Source organism: Brienomyrus brachyistius, chromosome 1, assembly GCF_023856365.1.
Source record: "Brienomyrus brachyistius isolate T26 chromosome 1, BBRACH_0.4, whole genome shotgun sequence".
NCBI lineage: Eukaryota > Metazoa > Chordata > Actinopteri > Osteoglossiformes > Mormyridae > Brienomyrus > Brienomyrus brachyistius.
The window spans coordinates 53199279-53218110 of NC_064533.1; the positions used below are offsets into that span (position 1 = coordinate 53199279).

At 44.9% G+C, this 18832-nt stretch overlaps 1 protein-coding gene across 5 annotated transcripts; it reads right to left on the reverse strand.

Moving 5' to 3' along the window:
- lypd6 (LY6/PLAUR domain containing 6) lies at positions 1-14897 on the reverse strand. 5 transcript variants are annotated; one of them, XM_049021532.1, is made up of 7 exons: positions 14358-14897; positions 6031-6176; positions 5268-5421; positions 3868-4057; positions 2281-2379; positions 1739-1869; positions 1-1625 (listed from the first exon to the last, which is right to left on the reverse strand). In XM_049021532.1, the coding sequence occupies exons 4-7, from the start codon at positions 3983-3985 to the stop codon at positions 1449-1451; spliced, it is 525 nt and encodes a 174-aa protein (XP_048877489.1). In that variant the 5' UTR covers positions 3986-4057; positions 5268-5421; positions 6031-6176; positions 14358-14897; the 3' UTR covers positions 1-1448. The 5 variants fall into 5 exon arrangements, with proteins under 5 accessions (XP_048877489.1, XP_048877486.1, XP_048877500.1 ...); XM_049021529.1 differs by lacking the exon at positions 5268-5421 and having other exon boundaries at positions 14358-14896; XM_049021543.1 differs by lacking the exons at positions 5268-5421; positions 14358-14897 and adding an exon at positions 8119-8228.
- Positions 14898-18832: the final 3935 nt, after the last annotated feature.

Genomic DNA, 18832 nt, shown 5'->3' on the forward strand with positions numbered 1-18832 from the left:
TATTCCATTTTATGTATATTTATACATGACATGCAATATTTACAGTAATGTATACAGAATGCAGTGCTTGGTACAATCCTGCTTCTAATTTTAACAAGATTCAGGTTTATACTGGGGACTAAGGTTTAACAGATGGTCAGCATTACCTTGTGTAAAGAAGAGAGAGTGAGACAACTTGGGTTGGTTACTCCCCTTACTGTTTGGAAATCAACCAGCAGGAGTGAAACGTGTCTTGATTGGCGGGTGGTGCTTACATATGGTAGGTGAGGCTAAAAGGCTATCGGCTTAGCATTAGGACAGATAAGTGCGTTTTCGTATCTATGGGCTGCCAGCTTAAAGCGACAACAGGCAACTTTTAGCAAGATCTGCATTTCAACCACAGGAAGGAAGGAAAGGCCAGAATGTAGAGGGCAACGACGTGACAGGGTGCGCCATCTTCAACATCCTCCCACATCCTCCCACCAGCACAGCCGGGCTGTGCCAAGGAAGCTGTTCAATAGCTTGTTAAAACAATTTTCTTGTTCTAAAATGCATTACATGCTGCATGCAACTGGTAAGGTAAGTGTATGCATGGCAAAACACAGTACTGTACAGGTAACTATGCATGGAACCAAACGAATGTAGACTAACATGCACGTATAACTATCCATAGTAATGTACAGTTACATTAAGTAACATAGGATGACCCCCCTCCCAACATGGTTGATTTTACAGATTTCAAAATTTAGACACAGTCTAAGCAAAATTGTCACCATCCACCCATCCATCCATCCATCCATCCATCCATCCATCCCCCCCCTCCCACTTGTCCTTTGCAGAGTGGTGGGGGTCTGGAGCCTATCCAGGAACTTACAGGCACAAAGCAGGGAATAACCCAAGATGGGGCACCAACCCATTATGGCCCTTGCATTTCAGGGATCCCAACACGTCTGCACAGCAAATATGAAAATACAATAATAAGCTAAAGATCCATCATCAGCCCGACAACAAGCAATCAGCTGTTAGCTCTTAGCTACAGTGCTGCAGGACTCTATATACTCCACGGCGCCCCCTGTCCGCGTGCAAATAAATGTATGTGCATTTACATTTGTTAAGTATAAAAAGTGTGTGTGGGGGGGGGGGGGGGCAGAGACAAGTGCTCAGTTGCTAAGTGCTTTAACTTGCACTGCTAGCATAATTTAACTCTAGCATTAACATACTGTACAAAAATAAATACACTATATACATACAGTATGTTACACAGAATACAACCTGTACTTAGTTTGGCACCCAAAATCTACTAGGGCGTGACACTGCATCCGAGGCCTCATAGTCAGTGTTGTTAAGCCAACATGAAGCTGTTAAAAATCACACTAACGGGGCTAAACAGTCAGGAGAATTAGAAAAACACAACGTAATGTAATACTGTTCTGTGACCGCTAAGCTGCTGCATCTTGCGGCTTTGCTTCCTAGATGCGACTTAAAAGGAGGGCTGAGGCGACTGCGGTGAAACAGGTGACTGCCGCAGGCCTGCGTGACGTCCAGGGAGCGCTGCTGAGCGGCGAGGTGGTGCTGAAAATGGCCTCGGTGTCGTTTAGCGGCACCGGCATGTTACAGATGTGTCCCTCGCAACAGGAAGTGCAGACCTGCAGTCGGGCAACAGGTGTGGGAAAGGAGAGGAAGTCAGGATGAGATGTTAGCAATTCCACCGCTAACGTGCTAGAAGATGGGTTCAGAGGGTTTCTGCTGATACTGTGACCTGGTGGCCAGGGCGGCTGGTGCCGGAACAGCCAGTGGAGAGGCAGTCGGCCAGGACCGCGCAGTGTTTCGTCACAGAGATGCTCACTCCCTGCTCGTCCATCAGGTGGCTCGTGGAGCAGTACCGGGCCTCTGTCGGGGTGTGGGATGCAGTGGAGCATTATGGGATAAGTCCCCAGCAAAGGGGGATGGTGAAAAAAATGATAAAATTATAAAAAAAATAAAAAATCTATAATTTCAGAATTATACACAGTAATAAAAGTATGATAATACAATAATAATAAAATTATAAAAACACACTGGTTCTAAAACCACACTAATTAGCAGAGGAATCCAGAAAAGCTTAAATTTGGAGCAGTGGGATCACATAATTTAAAATTAAATGTATTCATATTAAAATACTTCAGATGAATTAGGAGCACTGGTACAATAGGGGGACGTCTGCTTCCTGGACAAAAGAAACTGGGAGCTTTGAAGACCAGTTCTGTGTGGCAGATTTTTTTCCCGTTTGTGAGGGAGATGAGGGGGCGGCAGGGGGCGTACCTCGCGGACAGTAGACGTCTGGGGCGTAGCGGTTGCATTCGTAGTTATCCGGTGCATTCTCACATGTGAAGCACTTGAATCCCCCTGGATAGGGAGTTGCTATGGGGACCACAAAGGAAGCAGGGAGTCAGGCCAGCGTAAAAGACCCTGCACATATACAAACGGATACTGAATGACAGCCAAGAATGACATATTCAGGAGTGCACCACGGTCTTCATACATGATCCCAAAATTAACGTGAATAAATTGCCTCCAGTGGACACTGAGCATTCCTGAAATACACATTAAACACATAGTGTCATGACCAAACCTGCATACAGAACGAGCAGAGTGCGCCACTGTAGCTGTCAATGCGGGCAGCATGTAGATTAGTGCCGCGTCGTGGTTGAACGGCAGGTCAGATTCGCCTCGCCCATCTAGCCCTCTTAAAAAGACGCCTCCCTTTAGCTCCATCAGCTGTGGGTCGTGGTGGGGGGGGGGGGGGGAGGTCAATCGACCGTGGCTCCACCCCCCCCCCCCAGCCCGGTGTCACCCTCCCACTCTTCTATTTTTATTGAAACAATGTCCAAGGTCCTCCACGGGGATTAGGTCTTTTAGGATATTTAGGATGAGCACTCAGCTCTGTCAAAGAGCCTTATTGTGGCTCCTAACACACTACATACCTGGAAGAGAATAGTGATAAATCAGTAATATGCTTTGTTCAAACAAGCCACCCTCATTATTCACGTTTTCACAGTGCGACGGCAGTAATTAGGGGTGCCATCAAAGGATTATGCTACAAGAGGGGTCCCAGACTAGATGACGTGTATGTGGTTTAAACAAAGTAGCAGAAACAGGATAATGAAGCTGCACACATTCTCATTTACGTTTGGGTGCAGCTGTGAGGGGGGTGGGTGGCCTGTAGTAGCCGAAAGAGAGCGATCGCCTCCGGGAACTTTCCATCTGAGCCCCTGACCCAACAGTGACCCCAAAAGCAAATGAGCTCAAGCTTACTTATTAATCCTGAGCTTTGGTGGGGGGGGGGGAGAGGGGGCAATGAAAGTGTTGTGTCTCAATCCAGGACGGCCAGTAATGTGTGCCCAGAGGACCCTCCCTCCCAAGAAAAGCACCCACCCAATTCCCATAATCCTTTCAGGGTGTAAAAAAGGATGAGGAAGATGTGGGAAAATTAGTAATGAAGGTGATAAGTTTGTTCACTAATCACACATCAACATGCTGAGCCAAAACAAGGGCTGGAAAAGTGGACCCTGCAGATTTGATTGTGTCCCAGCAAACTTTACGGAAAGCCAGCAGAATGTCAATGGCAATTTTATCACCCCAACACAGAAACAGAGGATGACAGCTCACCAGTGACAGGGGTCTGATGTCTCCAAACAGCTGGCTTTGTGAAAATGCAACATGAAACCAAGTCAAGCAGCTGGATGGGAGACCTTGCAAAGGCCTAAGGAACGAGGCATTGAATGCAGGCTATGTACAGAGGGATGCACTAACAGGCATGGAAAATGTCTAACTGATCTGTTGGTGTTGTTGCAGCATGTGAAAAAAAAAGTATCAGGATATCAAAGCTCAGGTAACTTCAGTTCTTACTTGAAGGATGGAGAAAGACGATGTCCTTCACCGTGAAGTCCCGTGATTGGACAGATTTCACCCAATCAGCAATGAGAGCCAGGAGCAGGACCCAGGCCAATACAGGCCAGGGTTCCATTTCTGGGAGTGGCCTCAAACATGCAGCTACCCAGCTGACCGACAACACTTCCAATCAAAAGAGCTGTGGTACCTGTTAAACGAAGAGTTTCAAAATTTAGGAGGATTTTGCCACTGCAATGCATCACTACCATTTAACAAAACAAAGCTTAAATTGACCCCATAACATTTTAATTAATTTTCTAAATAATTCTGTCATTGATGAAGTCTTTTCTTTCCCGTACGCCTCACAAAACAGACGTCTTTCTTTGAGCCCAACTGCAGGTCAGCAGAAAGGTGCTTTTCACAGTGTGCTGCAAGCCTGCAGGATCCAGTGCTACGCATGGGATTAAAGGTTCAAAGAGCAGACCGATGGCAAGGACCGATAAGCACGTGAAGCTCTTCTGCTCCACGGTGGAGATGTTGACTCAGAGCCCAGAACATAAGGAAATGTTTTGTTTTGCCACACTGGAATCCAATCACGCAGCACGAAACACCTGTAGGCATTAAGGGTTTGGGTTGCTGGAAGGCTCAGATTAACTTTTTTAATCATATTTCAAAAACAAACAAAAAAAAAAAAAACAAGATCCTAAAGGATGGGAAAGGACCATCAGAATCATGGCACGTCTAGGGTCACCAATAATCATTCATTATTTTCACTGTTTTAATTTGATTTCTGCGTACCATTTATGAACTCAAAAATCTGAATTCAGGAACAAAGATAAGCTGAGCATCTAAATAAAACATCAAAATGTTTTAAAATCCTTTAAAAAAATTTTTTTTTAAAAACTACGACTGGCATCTCAGTTTGCGGTCTTGTCCAGGCTTGTGAGGTACAGTGACCATAACCAAATTCCAGCACATGGAGTAAATTACCATAGTAACGGCATTATAATTCAGCTTGTTGCATCTTTGGATAAAACGTACGTGCTGGTGCGGGGGCCATGGCTGCCCGTTTCCATAGCTGTGGGGTCCCCCCATCCCTGCAGGATGGGTCACGCTCCGACAAAGAATGCAACACTAATCCCCGGATAACACCCTGGGCTTTTGTGTCCCAAGTACTTTTTTCCGGGGTCAGGGGCAGAGCTAACGTTAAGCCCCTCTTCTGGGGCGGGTGGAGGGGGCTTTAATCACGGGGCAGGAACCGTATTGATTGCGGGCACTGGGGAGGAAGCAGAGCGTGTTTGAGGGTCACTGGGGTCATCACACCAGCCAGCCCTGCCTCCAAATGCTGGAGGATACGAGACTGAGAGATGCAGAGCGTTACTCCTCAAACAAACATCATTACAGTGAATCTCATTTACCTGTCGGCCTCTGAAAACCATCTGCTCTGGCTGTTTTGGTTGCATTCGATTGGTCTTTTAAATGCTCAGTTTAAACAAAGCAGACCAGATACTGTTTCGACCCGTCCAGTGCCTGGGCATTTCAGTCAGTATGGAGATGAGATGTTCTCCTTCCCTTTAATGGAGAAAGTGACAGACCCCATGATGGACTTGGTAAACCACCACACAGCTACGCAAACACCGGACGCACAGGCAACATTGACGTACATCAGCCCCGACCTTGTCAGTCTCGTGTGGCCGATTTGGAACAGTGATTGGTGGCTCCCAATTTGGGAAGGCACCCTTCTGTTTATTTTAAGGCAGGGGGAAGGGAGAGAGAGAAAACTTTCCTTTCTGTGTTTGACAGGCTAGCCATACATTGTGTCAGAGGTGCCTGTTCTCATGCCAAGCCAGCCACTGGGAGATACGGCGACCGGGTCATACCCTGCCACTCGCACGAGGCTACCCAATCACACGCTTCCTGGCAACACACTTCCTTTTTGTTTAATCGTCGCCAATGTAAATATTGTCAAGCCCACAAAGACAAATCTTCCTGAAATGTATTGTTTACTATTTCCTTACAAAAATATCAAATGGGACAGGCTGCAGCACACTAAGTAATGTAGTAGACTGCCCCTTGTAATAATATTGAAATTCTTAATGGCATCGTTCGAACAAAATATTTATGGTCGCAATGATAAACCAAAATGTTTAACATAATACAACAATGGGGTTGCATTAGTACCTGTGTGAGTTATTCATGGAGACCTCCTGCACCTACTTCGCAGTACACTTTCAGCAGTAGAGCTATCCTTCATGCAATTCCACCTTCCGCCCTGTGGACCAGGAATCCAGCCACTTTCTCAAATCATCCCTGTCACATGATCACATCTAAACCAAAACGATGAGAGAGGAAAGAAAGCAACGATGACAGTGTGCATCAATCCCATCCCGATGACCTCAAAATAAAATTTAAATCAGCAACGTACAGCAGATTACTGGTGAAGTTCAAAATGCATAATTCCCATAAAATCAAACCCTACAGCTGCACGGCATCGATACTGATGCTATGATGCCATGATGCAAGGTGGCCATCATGTACCTGCCCTTTTATTCCCATGGGAGCCCAAATCCCATCCACATCAGAACCAGTGCAGCCGTGGGCCACCTTTGGGGTGGTTCACCTCCCAAGTCCCCTGTTCATGCGAGGCAGCCCCCCCTTCTTTGATGTTTGATAGCCCCAGTACAGACCCAAGGCGTGGTGACAAGGTGATAATCTCCACACAAAGTTCTGGAGCTGTCCTCCTGGTCTGCAGAAGTTCATCACTGACAGTCTTACAGAGAATTCCAGAAAAAGTCTGTGATAACTGGTATCGATTAGGAGATGTGTGATTGATAGCCCCTTTTGAACTCAAGTCTAGATGTTTTTCCCCATTGGTTAGTCATCAGTGTATCTCCCCAAAGTCACTCTCAGAGTTCTGAAGCTGAGATTTTACAGACGGCCATTGCGTTCTGCTGGCCTGCATTTCATTATAAACTCAGAATTTATAAAAGCCGAATTGCCTCTTCTCAAGGCCAGACCTTTGATTAATGTCTGCACATAAAATTTATTGCAGCCCTTCAAAGAGATACGGTTTTTCAAGCACCTGTGTCTCCTTCCTGCAGCTCCAGGAGATGATGTGATACAGCATAAATACAGCAGGCAGTCGGACCCCTCCCATGTCCACGGCCCATTATGGAATAAAGCAAATAAGCTGGCATTTCAGCATCGGCTCATCACCGGAAAACACTGCCCTTTCCCTAGCCGTAAATGGATCTATTTTAAGGTTATTCCCAATTACTATCACAACACACTCCAGGGGATTTCCCACTGCCGTCAGCCCAAAGTCCGATGGGACACTTATTTAAAGCACAAGATCCGTTTTCACAAATCCCAGGAATACAAAAAGCTGCTGGAATTTCTGCGGGAAATGGAATTAATTTTTTTTGCTGGGTACACACACACACACACACACACACACACACACACACACATGATTTACTGCTACCGAGGTGCTTTAAAAGGCCTGTGAACTTGACTTGAACCTATAGAAGTTGCCATTGACCTCAAATCAAGTCAAATGGGCTTTACAGTCACACTGGCGTACAGAGGCAGGGGGTAATGTTCCATCAGGACCACAGTCCACAGGGGAATGCCTAGAAATGATGGCCCCCCTGACAAAATTCTACCTTGCCCCCAATCCCACCAGCCCTGCCCAGTTTTACGTATAATTTTATGTACTGAAGGGCTCCTGTCAAATGCTGGGCCCCCTGAATCTGCCAGGGTGTCCATGCCCCTCTAATGTCTCCAAAAGTTGTAACAGTAATAAAAGGGGGGGATTCACAATTTACAGAAGTACAAAGCACAGGACAGTTCAAGAGGACAACCCTGGTCATGCACGATAGTTTGACACAGCCGTGATCATTTATGCAAATGACAAAATATTTAACATTTGAAAAATCCAATTTCTATTGCATAATGGTCAGAGGCTTTTCACGGTTTTAAAATTACCAGTAAACATGGTACCAGATGCGTGGGAATTCAGATGGCAGACTGGACGCCACAGGCAAATGAAATACAGCGAAGCCTGATCGTCACCCAATACCAGGGCAGAACTGGTACAAGCGCCTGGCCTCTATGCTGCGTCACAGAAAGGGAAGGCTTGTCACTTAGGGCGTCGGAAAGGTGTCCACTGCAGCTGCCCGCCTCCATGAATCCTAAAGCACTCGGCATGTCACAGCCCGGCCAGAAAAAATGCATGCTCTAGAAAAAATAAAAACCTCGTACACCTACCGCACACAGCCCCTTCCCAGCTGCTGCAAAACAACAGGAACATAACAAATTGCATCCCCCCCAGTACCCGGGACGAACTGCCTTTCTTCCAGCCCAGCACAGTGTGGGAGAGGCCATCCATGCCGGCAACGTGATATTGCAGGTCACACAGCGCTCTGTGAATAGCGGTTCCTCCCATTGGAGGATAGAAATGCTAATTCCCTGCCCCCACGGCGTCTCCCGAGCCACACAAACCCCACAAACCCGTTGGACCAGATGCAGCCTTGCTGGGTGGCGATGGCAGACTGTTCCGCGACTTCTCGGCCTTTTTCAGCAAGTTTCTACGGCAGCAAAAGCGTCGACGGATCACTGGGACGCTTTTCAACCCCAATGGCAGGGGTGGGGGGGGAGGAAGGGGGTCGAGAGGAATGTGTACCCCCAACATTTACATTTGAATCCATTCATCCTCCTCAAGAAACAGACCGTTGTATTTAAATTAATAAGTTGTGTCACCCCATTATCAAAGTCTCTCCTACCACAATGCTCGATCCCTCTAAAAGGGTTTGTGGATGTTTCACCCGCTGGAAGAGTTACCATTTCGGTCACTACATGACTGAGCAGAGGGTCAAAGCTCAACCTCACAATTCTCACCTGCCTTGAAAAGTTGAAAAGATAAGGTCTCCCTTATCATGTGACACAGAGACTAATACAGCTGTGGGATACATATTACAACCACCTTCCTCAGGACTTCATAGGATCCGAACCATTCGCGTCCTTAATTAAGCACTAAGCTGCCAGCTGTATCTTGCTAGACACACCATAATTCCTGCTGCATTCGATGTTCTTCCAGCTGCCTGATTCCGCATTCCTCTGGTAGCATCACACACATGAGGACCAGCGGGATTAACCATGTACTAATTCCCCCAGATTACCTACCACTAACACACCTTGTGACTACAGCTTTCCTAATCTAGATGTAAAACCTTGGGAGACTCTCCCACGTTCCATAGCACCACCACCTACATTGGGTGAGACTGAGACCAGGCAGAGGTAGGCCTATCGTATTAGCACAGGATGGATGTCACAGCTCAGCCTCTAAGTGTCACAAAGTCCTCTGGATCTCCTACGCCCAACCTCAGTGTTATGGATGAACAGAACAACTCAATGGCAAAAAGGCAGTGTGACAATGTTCGGGATGCACAAGCCAGCAAAGTATGGTATCGGAAACATATTTACACCACTACAGCTAAAACCATTGTTAAGGGACTACATCACATAGCAAATTAATGGAAAAAAGGAGGTTGGGCACTGCACTCTGCAAGTCATCCTTGAAATCTACAGAAGGCGACACCTGCCCATCAAGACAAAACACTGGAGGCTATGCCATTGCCCAGCAAGGTGCGGGGACACAAAACCGCTTTGAAGACAATGTGAGACATAAAACTTCCTGCCTGGGGGGGGGGCAGTAATACTCCCCCGCGGCAGCCAACGTAAGAGACTGGAAGAACTCGAACTCAATAGTTGTGGCAGTTAAAAGCCAGAAAGATGAGCTAATTGGGATCGGAGGGCCCTCCTATTTGGCCTTAAAGGCAGGACTGAGGAGATCTCCCCGCCCCCCCGGCTGTAAAGAGTTAACTGGCAGCTTGGCTTTCATACACACAGAGAACAAACATGTGAGGGCAAAGCTTCCGGAGTGTTCCGTTTCATCACGAAATCTCAATTAATGGATCTTACTGTCAGAACTGGAACATGGCAGATTAAAAAACTTTATATATTGATATCAGAACTTGATAAGAAAGACGAGTCAATATCAAGTTTGAAAAAGGCTCGAGAAACTGATGTCACCCCACAGAAGAGAAGAGCAGGACTGAGTCTAGGTTGGCCAGATCGAGGCAGCACCTGAGGTTCTACCTTATTGCAAACTGTTAGCTGAAGAATAACTAAATATTATTTTTTTTTGGGGGGGGGGGGGGGGGGGAGCACACTGGCCTGCAGGTTAAGGGGCTGTATTCACAGGCAGCTTCCATATGGAAAGCCTGTGTTCCCCCCCCCTTTTTTCAGTGGAAGGACAAGCCCTCCATCTGGACCTCATTAACATGCAGCTGCACTCGGTGCTTGTGAGAGGTGGGGGGGGGGCAGAGGGGGTGGAATCCTCTGAAGGGGACAGGATGGATAGGTGGATGAGTGTCCGGAGCGCGGCCCTGTTGGCTGAACCAGCAGGCCATACCCCCCATGCCCCCCCCCCAGCTGTCAGGATGTCAAGAAAAGCATTTACCCAACACCCCCCAGACACGACCCTGAAAAAGAGAACACTTTGATGTCAGCTTGTGCGATGTTGGCTGGAGCGGGCGGTTCCACACTCCCCTTCAGAAACGTCACAAGTTTTACGATTCCGGCCACGAATTGGATGAGGAACACCAACGTCAGATACAGAGTCGAGAAGAGGAAGGTAGAACAGGGGGACTTCAAAGCGTAGAAAGATCTGGATAATTCACAACTGCAATGAATCAAAAATTAACCAAACCATATCCTGAACCAACTGATTTAGGAATCCTTACAGGAGAAAAAAGCTTTCACTAAATATTGGAGAGATTTGAGAAGCTTTTTGAGAAGCTAAAGATGAACAAAAAAGATAAACAATTTTTTTCCAGAATGACTTGTGTTGCTGTGTGTGTCTTTCACAGAAAGAGCAGTCGCATGGCCAGCAGCCCGCTGGTGGTAATTATGTAAGTGCTGAAAGGATTATTCTCATTGGCCACACTGGAGAGCAGCGAGGGAAAAATAAAAGCATTTTACTGAAATGCAGTGGTTCTGCCTTTCAGGCCATAGACTCTGGGTATGACATGCTAGAGGCCCCCCCCACAGAATTACGTGAAATAAGGAAATAGGAAATAAGGAAATATTTCTTTTCATAAATATCAGTATTTAGTTTCTGTGAACAGAACCAGACAGACAAACGCACAGTGCGCTCACAACAGGCGGCAAAAACCACAACAACGCAACCGTGAAAATCAGATTTCATCCGTCTGGCGGATACATCTGAAGTATAACTCTAATCAGCTTTAGGACCAGGGCAAATTAAAAACCTTTCCCCTCCAGATAGAATCTTCTAGAACGTGCGCAGCACTAATTTCCCAGAATGAACAGTGTACCCCAGTCACAAATTCTTTGAATGGATTTTCCATGGCAAGGATACCTGTGCAACATCCTATCAGTTTGGGGCCAGAAAATAGTTCTTTAAATGAGCCTGAGACTAATAAATCACTCATACAAAACTGTATGTAAAATTTTACATCCATATCCTTTATCCCTTCTAAAAAAAGGGGGGGGGGGGGGGGGTACCAGACGCATTTCAAGGTTTCATTGTGTTATAAAACACAGATTAACCAGGGGAAACACTGAAGAATGAGCCACTTTGCATTACTTTTTCTCTCCTATTTTACAGATTAATAAACCAGCACACATAGCATGTTAAACCTGATTACTAAAAGGCAGGTCTCTCCTGCCTAGATCGCAGTGCACACAGAATAGGTATGTTTACCAGCAGACTGAAGGCTGTGCTTTTACAGACAGGAAGTGATGGGGAGGGGAGACTGAGCAGGTTCTGTCACCCCCAGGCAGAGATACTGTCCCACCTCCTCAATCCCTAATGAAACGGAGACCGGGGCAATTATGAGAAGCCGCCCTGGGGGCAGATTCTGTCTTGTAAAGGCAAGGCTTCCTATCCTAAAACCAAACAGTATGAAAGAAGTGGAGAAGCCCCAGAAACAGGGTGTTTGGAAACCTGTGATTCCATTTACGTTTTAGTATTTTAACAGATGCTTTTATCTGAACTGATGTATATTATTGAGAATGCAGAGTCAGGCAGACTGGGGTCTTATCTGGGGTTTGCTTAAGGTGACATCATTATGTTAACACGGGGATTTGAACTGACGACCTTCTGATCACAGACATAGCACCCCAACCCACTGAATCACACCAACATAGACAGTTTCTCCATCTAAATATGGGATCCAGAAAACGAGGTCCCTAGTACTTCCAGCCCACAGTGACCCCAACACTGGACAGCTCCAACAGACTCCAAGCAGCTTTGCTTAAAAGGCCCTGGATAGGATACGCCTGCTCATTAATTCTGCCGTACCCAATTACGGCAAAGTTCAGGCATGTTCCAGACAAATATGACATCCGGATGCATACTGCACTAGTATTCAGGACTGTGTGGAAATGAAACAACCAAAGTGAATGAAAATGGAACAAAAGTCTAAAGGATCAGAACCCCGACACTGCAGATCCGGAACAGAAATGCATTTGGGTCCAATGGAACGTGTCATATGTGGCAGAGAGAAGACAAAATTACTACCACATGTGACAGAAAGCTTCAGCAAGCAATGACCCCCTTGTCTGAATAAGGAACCCCCCCCCCACTCATACCCAAGTGACAACCCACATGTCACGTCTGTCATCACTCCTGCACAGCCTGTCACACTCCGGGTGACACCAAGCAAACACCTGCCCATAATAAACCACTCCCCAGGCCAGTTTCACCATGGGCACGTACATATGGAGCATGATGGGGAAATGAACATCTCACAGGAGGTCTGGAGGACCCAGGAACATGCTCACCTTCATGACCACAGAGTGCACCGCACAGATCATCCATAATAAATACGTTAATTATGCCTCAAAGCTTATCTGGTCCAGGAACATCTCTGTTTGCCTGACATTATTCACACTTTCTGCAGATTCGTCTTATTAGGTTCTTGCATTGGTTCACAGATGTTGTGTAGCTCGTGCTCCTATACTGCTTACACTTATACCTGGGTGTTCACAGAAAGCTCAGCCTAGCAGCACTTACGCTGAATGAACTCCTTGAGAGCTGTGTGTTTGTAATGTGCCATTTGCCTCGTTTGTACAATGGGTTTGGACAAATGCATCTGCTAAATAAAACAAATAAAATAATCACACAAGCACCAGAGTCATTCAGTACTTATCTATGCAGCGTCATGCTTGAGTGGAATTATATCTACCTTACCCAAACCGTGCAAAGTTCAGGGGGTGGAACAGCAATGTGCCCTGCCCCCTTTAAAAAAAAGCCCCCCTCCCCAGTTTACAGGCAATTTTTGCTTTTAACATATAATCAGTCCCTCTAAGTTCATCCCCCACGAGAACATGCATTTCACCATTAAGGTTTCTGTGAGGATTCCTAACACTTCATGGTGTAGGGCACTACAACCAAAAAAGCTCATTACCGAACCAGTATGATGTATCACACCAATTAAGATAAAGGTGCAATTTTCCATTTTAACGGGCTGAGCAGAATACTGTGTGTTTTTTTTTTTTTTTTTGAAAAAGAAGCAGGCAGCACAGAGGAAAATCTCCTCCCCCGGGGGTTTGGCGTGCAGACAGCCGGTGACTCCTGACCCCCCGGGAGCCCATCTGGTAAAGGAGCCCGTAAAGGCGCACCTGCTGCACCATGAACAGAGAGCACCGCTACCTAACCGGTGACTAGTTTCATGTTATACTAACCAAACGTGTAATGATACTTAGACATACTGCGTTTTACCACACTGACCGCGAACAGACGGTTCTCAGCTGCCCAAACTCATACCTATATCACCCACTAGGGTGACCATACGTCCTCTTTTTCGGGACCGAAAATTGTCTGAAATGTTCGGGATTTCGCTTTGTTTCATGGTGACGTTTGTTTTCTACAGTCAGAGTACTTTGTATATAATTGCGTTGCTTTGACGCTTCTCTTTGCGTCCTGCCACTGCAGTCCTCTTTTCTGCACAGTAAAACATGGTCATTATATCCCCCAGTTCACCAGGATACCACGAACCAGTTATTTAAAAATAAATCAAGCGCAAGAAAAATCTGTATATATTAATCCAAATGTCCTGAGTATTTAAAGACCGAAAAAAGTAACAGATTTCCTCCGACAAGTTCAAAGATTTTCAGACTTTAAGGCGTTGCAAGAATTTTACGCAAAACATTCAGGAAGCTGCTCGCATGTCCTCCGTCTTGGAAACCGGGTGATTTACACCTGCAGTGATCAAGGTGCGGGCGGGTGAACCTGGAGAAACGCAGGATATCGAAGGAGCTGTGGCCGCAAAACTACCTTCGCAGAGCAGAAAACCGCCGACTTCTGGCTCCGCTTCTTCCCCACGCTCCCAGGATCATTAATCATTTAGCCAATTTTTTGTTAATTTTCCCGGTACTTAACATTAATATCAGGTTATTTCTCGCGGCGGCGGACCTACCGGTAGCTCCCGATCTCTGTCTTCCCCACGGTGCGTCCGCTCCTCGGCCCCCAGCGCAGTCCAGCTGACCCTATCGGAGGTACCGAGAGGCGTGCTTCTACCCGCCGGGACCGTCCCAGTAGGCTGCACCCTGACTCCTTTAAGGGGGGAAAGACAAGCCAGGAAAAATCCCCCAGCACCCTGACAGCGCTCTCCTTTAACCACTAAATAAGCTGCTTTATTTCCTTCAACCAAAACTCCCTCTAGTAATTTAGGAAACGCGTATGGCGGTGTTTTCTGTTAGCAAAATTACGTTTTCCGCTTGATATGGGTGCCGTGTCCTTAACAAAGATACAATCTTTTCCGTTTTTATACACTATATCATTCTATAAATGTCTGACGTGTAAGCTTCTCTTATTTGTCAGTTTCATATATTTTAGATTATTTTTCAATCAGAATAAACTAAGTTGGTCAACCATTTTATTGTTAAAGATCCATGTTAATGAGAGATAGCGCTCTGTGACAGAAGCGGAATGAAATGTTTTAAGACTCTTCGAGAAATAGCCGCGAGCGTAAGTTACATCTACTGAAAAGTCATTTTACATTTCCGAATGGGATACGTTCCAAACAAAACAAATAAATCAGTAAATTGAATATGGTTGAAGGTATGCTTTTCACTTTATATTTAATCATTCAATACCAATTCATCTATCCAATTGTGAATTATAACTCATTGCCAGACAGTAAACACTGGTATAACGATTACCTTTTCACATAGGCTATCATACAGTATATGATCAAACAAAAACGCCATCTGTTGGACACGAAAAATTACTTTTTTTAACATTATCTGACCGATATTCAAATCATGTTCTCTTTTTAAGTCTACTTCTATATTTTATTCTTCGCCTTCAAAATCCGCTCTAATTCAACGCCTGATAACTCGTCTTTACTTAAAACTACAAATAAACTGCAGGAATGTGCGTTCACCTATTTTACTGACAATTGAAAGAACAAAAACAAACGTGTTTAAGGCAAAGTCTTGCCCACGTAACTTAGTTAGTTTGATACATATCCTACTCTGCCAGTAAGCCTATACAGCTAACCCTGTTTTACATCATGCTAATTTTAATTGTAAATATTAAAATGTCCCATTGCTTCTGGGATAGGCTCCAGACCCCCCGCGACCCAGTAGGATAAACGGTTTGGAAAATGGATGGATGGATATTAAAATGTGAACGCTGAAATTACTTGTATTCCAAGAAAACCTGTCCCGTTTATTGCCCCGGAAAGACTCCTGTCAGACAATAATTGTAGTGTGTAAGCAAGAAGAGGCTGCCATTTAGTATAGGACGCAGTCCCCATTTTACATGAAATGTGTCCTGTTTTTGAGTAGACTACAAATAGACATAAATACACGTTATCATCCCTTTGTTCTTGATGTCTTGACGGATAAATCTAGCCGATTTAACCTGTAATTCACATTCTTTTCAATCGGTAAGTGATTCCATTTTCTAATCTCCCCCTTTTACTGTAACTAAAGTGGATGATGACACCAGAAAATTTAGGGATTATATATAGGCATAGTTTACCCCAGAGCCATAAAACCATGCATCACAATCCGTATTCATTGTTTTACAGAAACAGGTGCGGTTATTCTCCTGCACATCGTGGATGATGTTGCACTTAAGGTGGTGTTTTGTCTCCCACGCCTCAGACGCTCGACATACACTAGTCTGCGTTCCATAAAAAAGCCAACCAACACATCCCAGTAAATCTGCCTGCAGACACATATTACATTAACGGGGTTTCGTTTAAAATGCCATTTAATCTTGACTTGTAAAGGGACAAGGGAACTGATATCATATGGCAGCGTTATGCGATACGAGGCATGAGGGATTAATGGAAGCAATTTGCAAAAAAAAAAAAACACCCTCCTTTAATATGCTGTCGGTCACAGGGATTCTGGGGTTTTCTGCATGCTAAAAGGCCAACAGGCGTCACGGGGAGCCACGTGCACACCGATCCACACCTGTTATTACTTGATGTGGCCATTTTTACGTTAGACACACGTTTACAGCTATATACACCATCTTACAGGTTTTGTTACTGGTTATAGTTAACTCTGTACACATGCAGCGGGTAAAGTAATGGTAAGGACAATCAGTCCCAAGAGGGCGCCCGCTGTAGTAGCCTTTAGTAAGCTACTTAACCTGAATTGTTCTATAATTGCTCTGCAGAAAATAGGCTAAGTGAGAAATGTATTGAAAGGGAGCTTGTTTCTGGGTGTATGTTTTCCCATTGCAGACAGGGGACCTGTCTATGTTACCTACAGGGAGTCGAAAAGCAGATGGGTGTAGTCTTAAGGGTAGATTAAACCATAAATGTAAAATTACACTTTAAAGGTGACGATACACACAGGGCAACTTTTTGAGCAATGTTGTCGAGCGATGTTGCTGGCCAGTGTTAGTCGCGCACTTTCCCATTGATATTGGACAATAAATTTCTATTTGAAAAACTTTGATTAGTGGTGGGCAAATTTTCGCAATCATGCGAGTTGCCCTTTGTCTCACTTGATTGGCAGCTACCTGGCACCATTGCTCAAAAAGCTGCCGAGATTCATCACCTTAAGCCAGGGGACATGAAGTCAAAGTAAAATAGGAAAAAAATGTGAAAGTTGCCATTTTCATTAAGAACATTTATTTATCCATTTGTAAAAAATAAAATTACATTCATGCTGCAGTGTGCAAAAAGTAAATAGCCTTCAAAATGTAAGTGAAGGGGATTAATTGTCGATACACCATCACACACAATAATGAAATGTATCATCTGCCCTTAATCCATATGTGATACAGTAATGAGCGACTAATGCTGTGCCTGAGAATCAGTGTGAGGTACTTTGCTGGTTTGGGATTCGAACCAGCAACCTTTCAGTCACAAGCACATTTCTCCATCCATTAGGCCACTACACTTGTAGAACATGTTTGTGTAGTTAGATTTATTAAACACAGTTTTATTGTTCTACGATATTATCACTTCCATGTGATAACATCAAATTATACCTGTTTCGTGTTAATGAGAAGCGCACTGGATCCTATCATGGCAGAAAAGGGCCCATGATTTTCTGCCGGTGTTGAGTCATGGGGCCAGAGTCAGTGTTGTTACTGAGCCAAACTGTATACAGGGAGCTCTCTAAAAAGCACAGCTGTGAGATGAATAGGGGGCAGCTGCCCTCATCAGCACAGTGCATTATCATGCAAGAAATCCATATGCAATTAATTACCCAGATCCGCTGAAAAATCATTTATAGAGAAGGGACTCCGCTTTCCAACCTGCTGTGTGTTTCTAAATGGGTTTTCTCCTCGAACTCATAAATGTCACTTGATAATAAAAAAATTCGTGCTTCTTTTTTCGGTCTGGATAATTTATTTTTAGATTAGTCAAACGCTTGGTAATCTTGGGGGGAAAAAAGTTAAATGCAGTTTCAAAGTCAGTCTCTGTGTTTTTTGTTCTGTTTGCTCGATTGTGATGGCTGCCGACTCAGGGCTCTGCTTATGTGGACTAACCTAAGTTAACATTAAAACATTCTGTCAATATTGAAATATATATTTCATATTTAGCAAATATTTGAAGCTTTCATCTGTTGTCGTGGGGAAAAACCAACATAATGTCATGAGATATTTCTGGTTAATAATCCTATCAGACCCTCGATAAGGGTTGATGGTGTTGAGTGCTATGAGAAGCTGAGAATCTAGATCAGTCCACTTCAGAATGGTTTGCATATTTGTAATCCTCAGGAACAGATGTGAGTCAAATATCGAATGCATTTAATAGAACATTAATGTAAATACATTGTCTTGCACCAAGGTCTCTCACCTCAGACTCAGGCTAGCTTCTCCATTGTAAAGCGGGGTTTAAAAAATAAACAAAAACACATTTCATGTAGAGATTTCAAGCATGACTGAAAGTTAAGATCGCCAAACAGCCATTTCAGCATAATTATAACCTGTGGCCTATGGGCGGGACCTCACCTGGCAGTAAATGTCAGGGCTTCCCTGAAAGGAATAATACTTCCTCCGGATTAAATGGGATCTTCAGGATTATTCGAGTTATAGACAAAAAACGTGAAGGAGACAGTAAATATAGAGAAAAAAAATGATTTACTCTGCGGATGGAACCACAAACGTCAAACGTGTATCAGAGTGACATGCCCAGAGTGACACCAAGCTGCGTTTTGGGTTTAAGAACAGGATGGGGCCCCTGATTGGTCACAAACAGTCACTACACTTGGGGGGGGGGGGCAGGGTGACTTTTTGAATGTGGTCCCAGAAAAAACAAACCCCACCATCTTTGTTTCCTCCTGCCCATGTCTGCAGCCCCTTTTCCATTGGAAAAACAATGCAGGGATTGTGCACCTGGGCTTGGGCATGACTGTGCCAGACTCACATGAGGAAAAGCCAGGCCTGTTTCTGACACTGCGGCAAACATCCGGATGT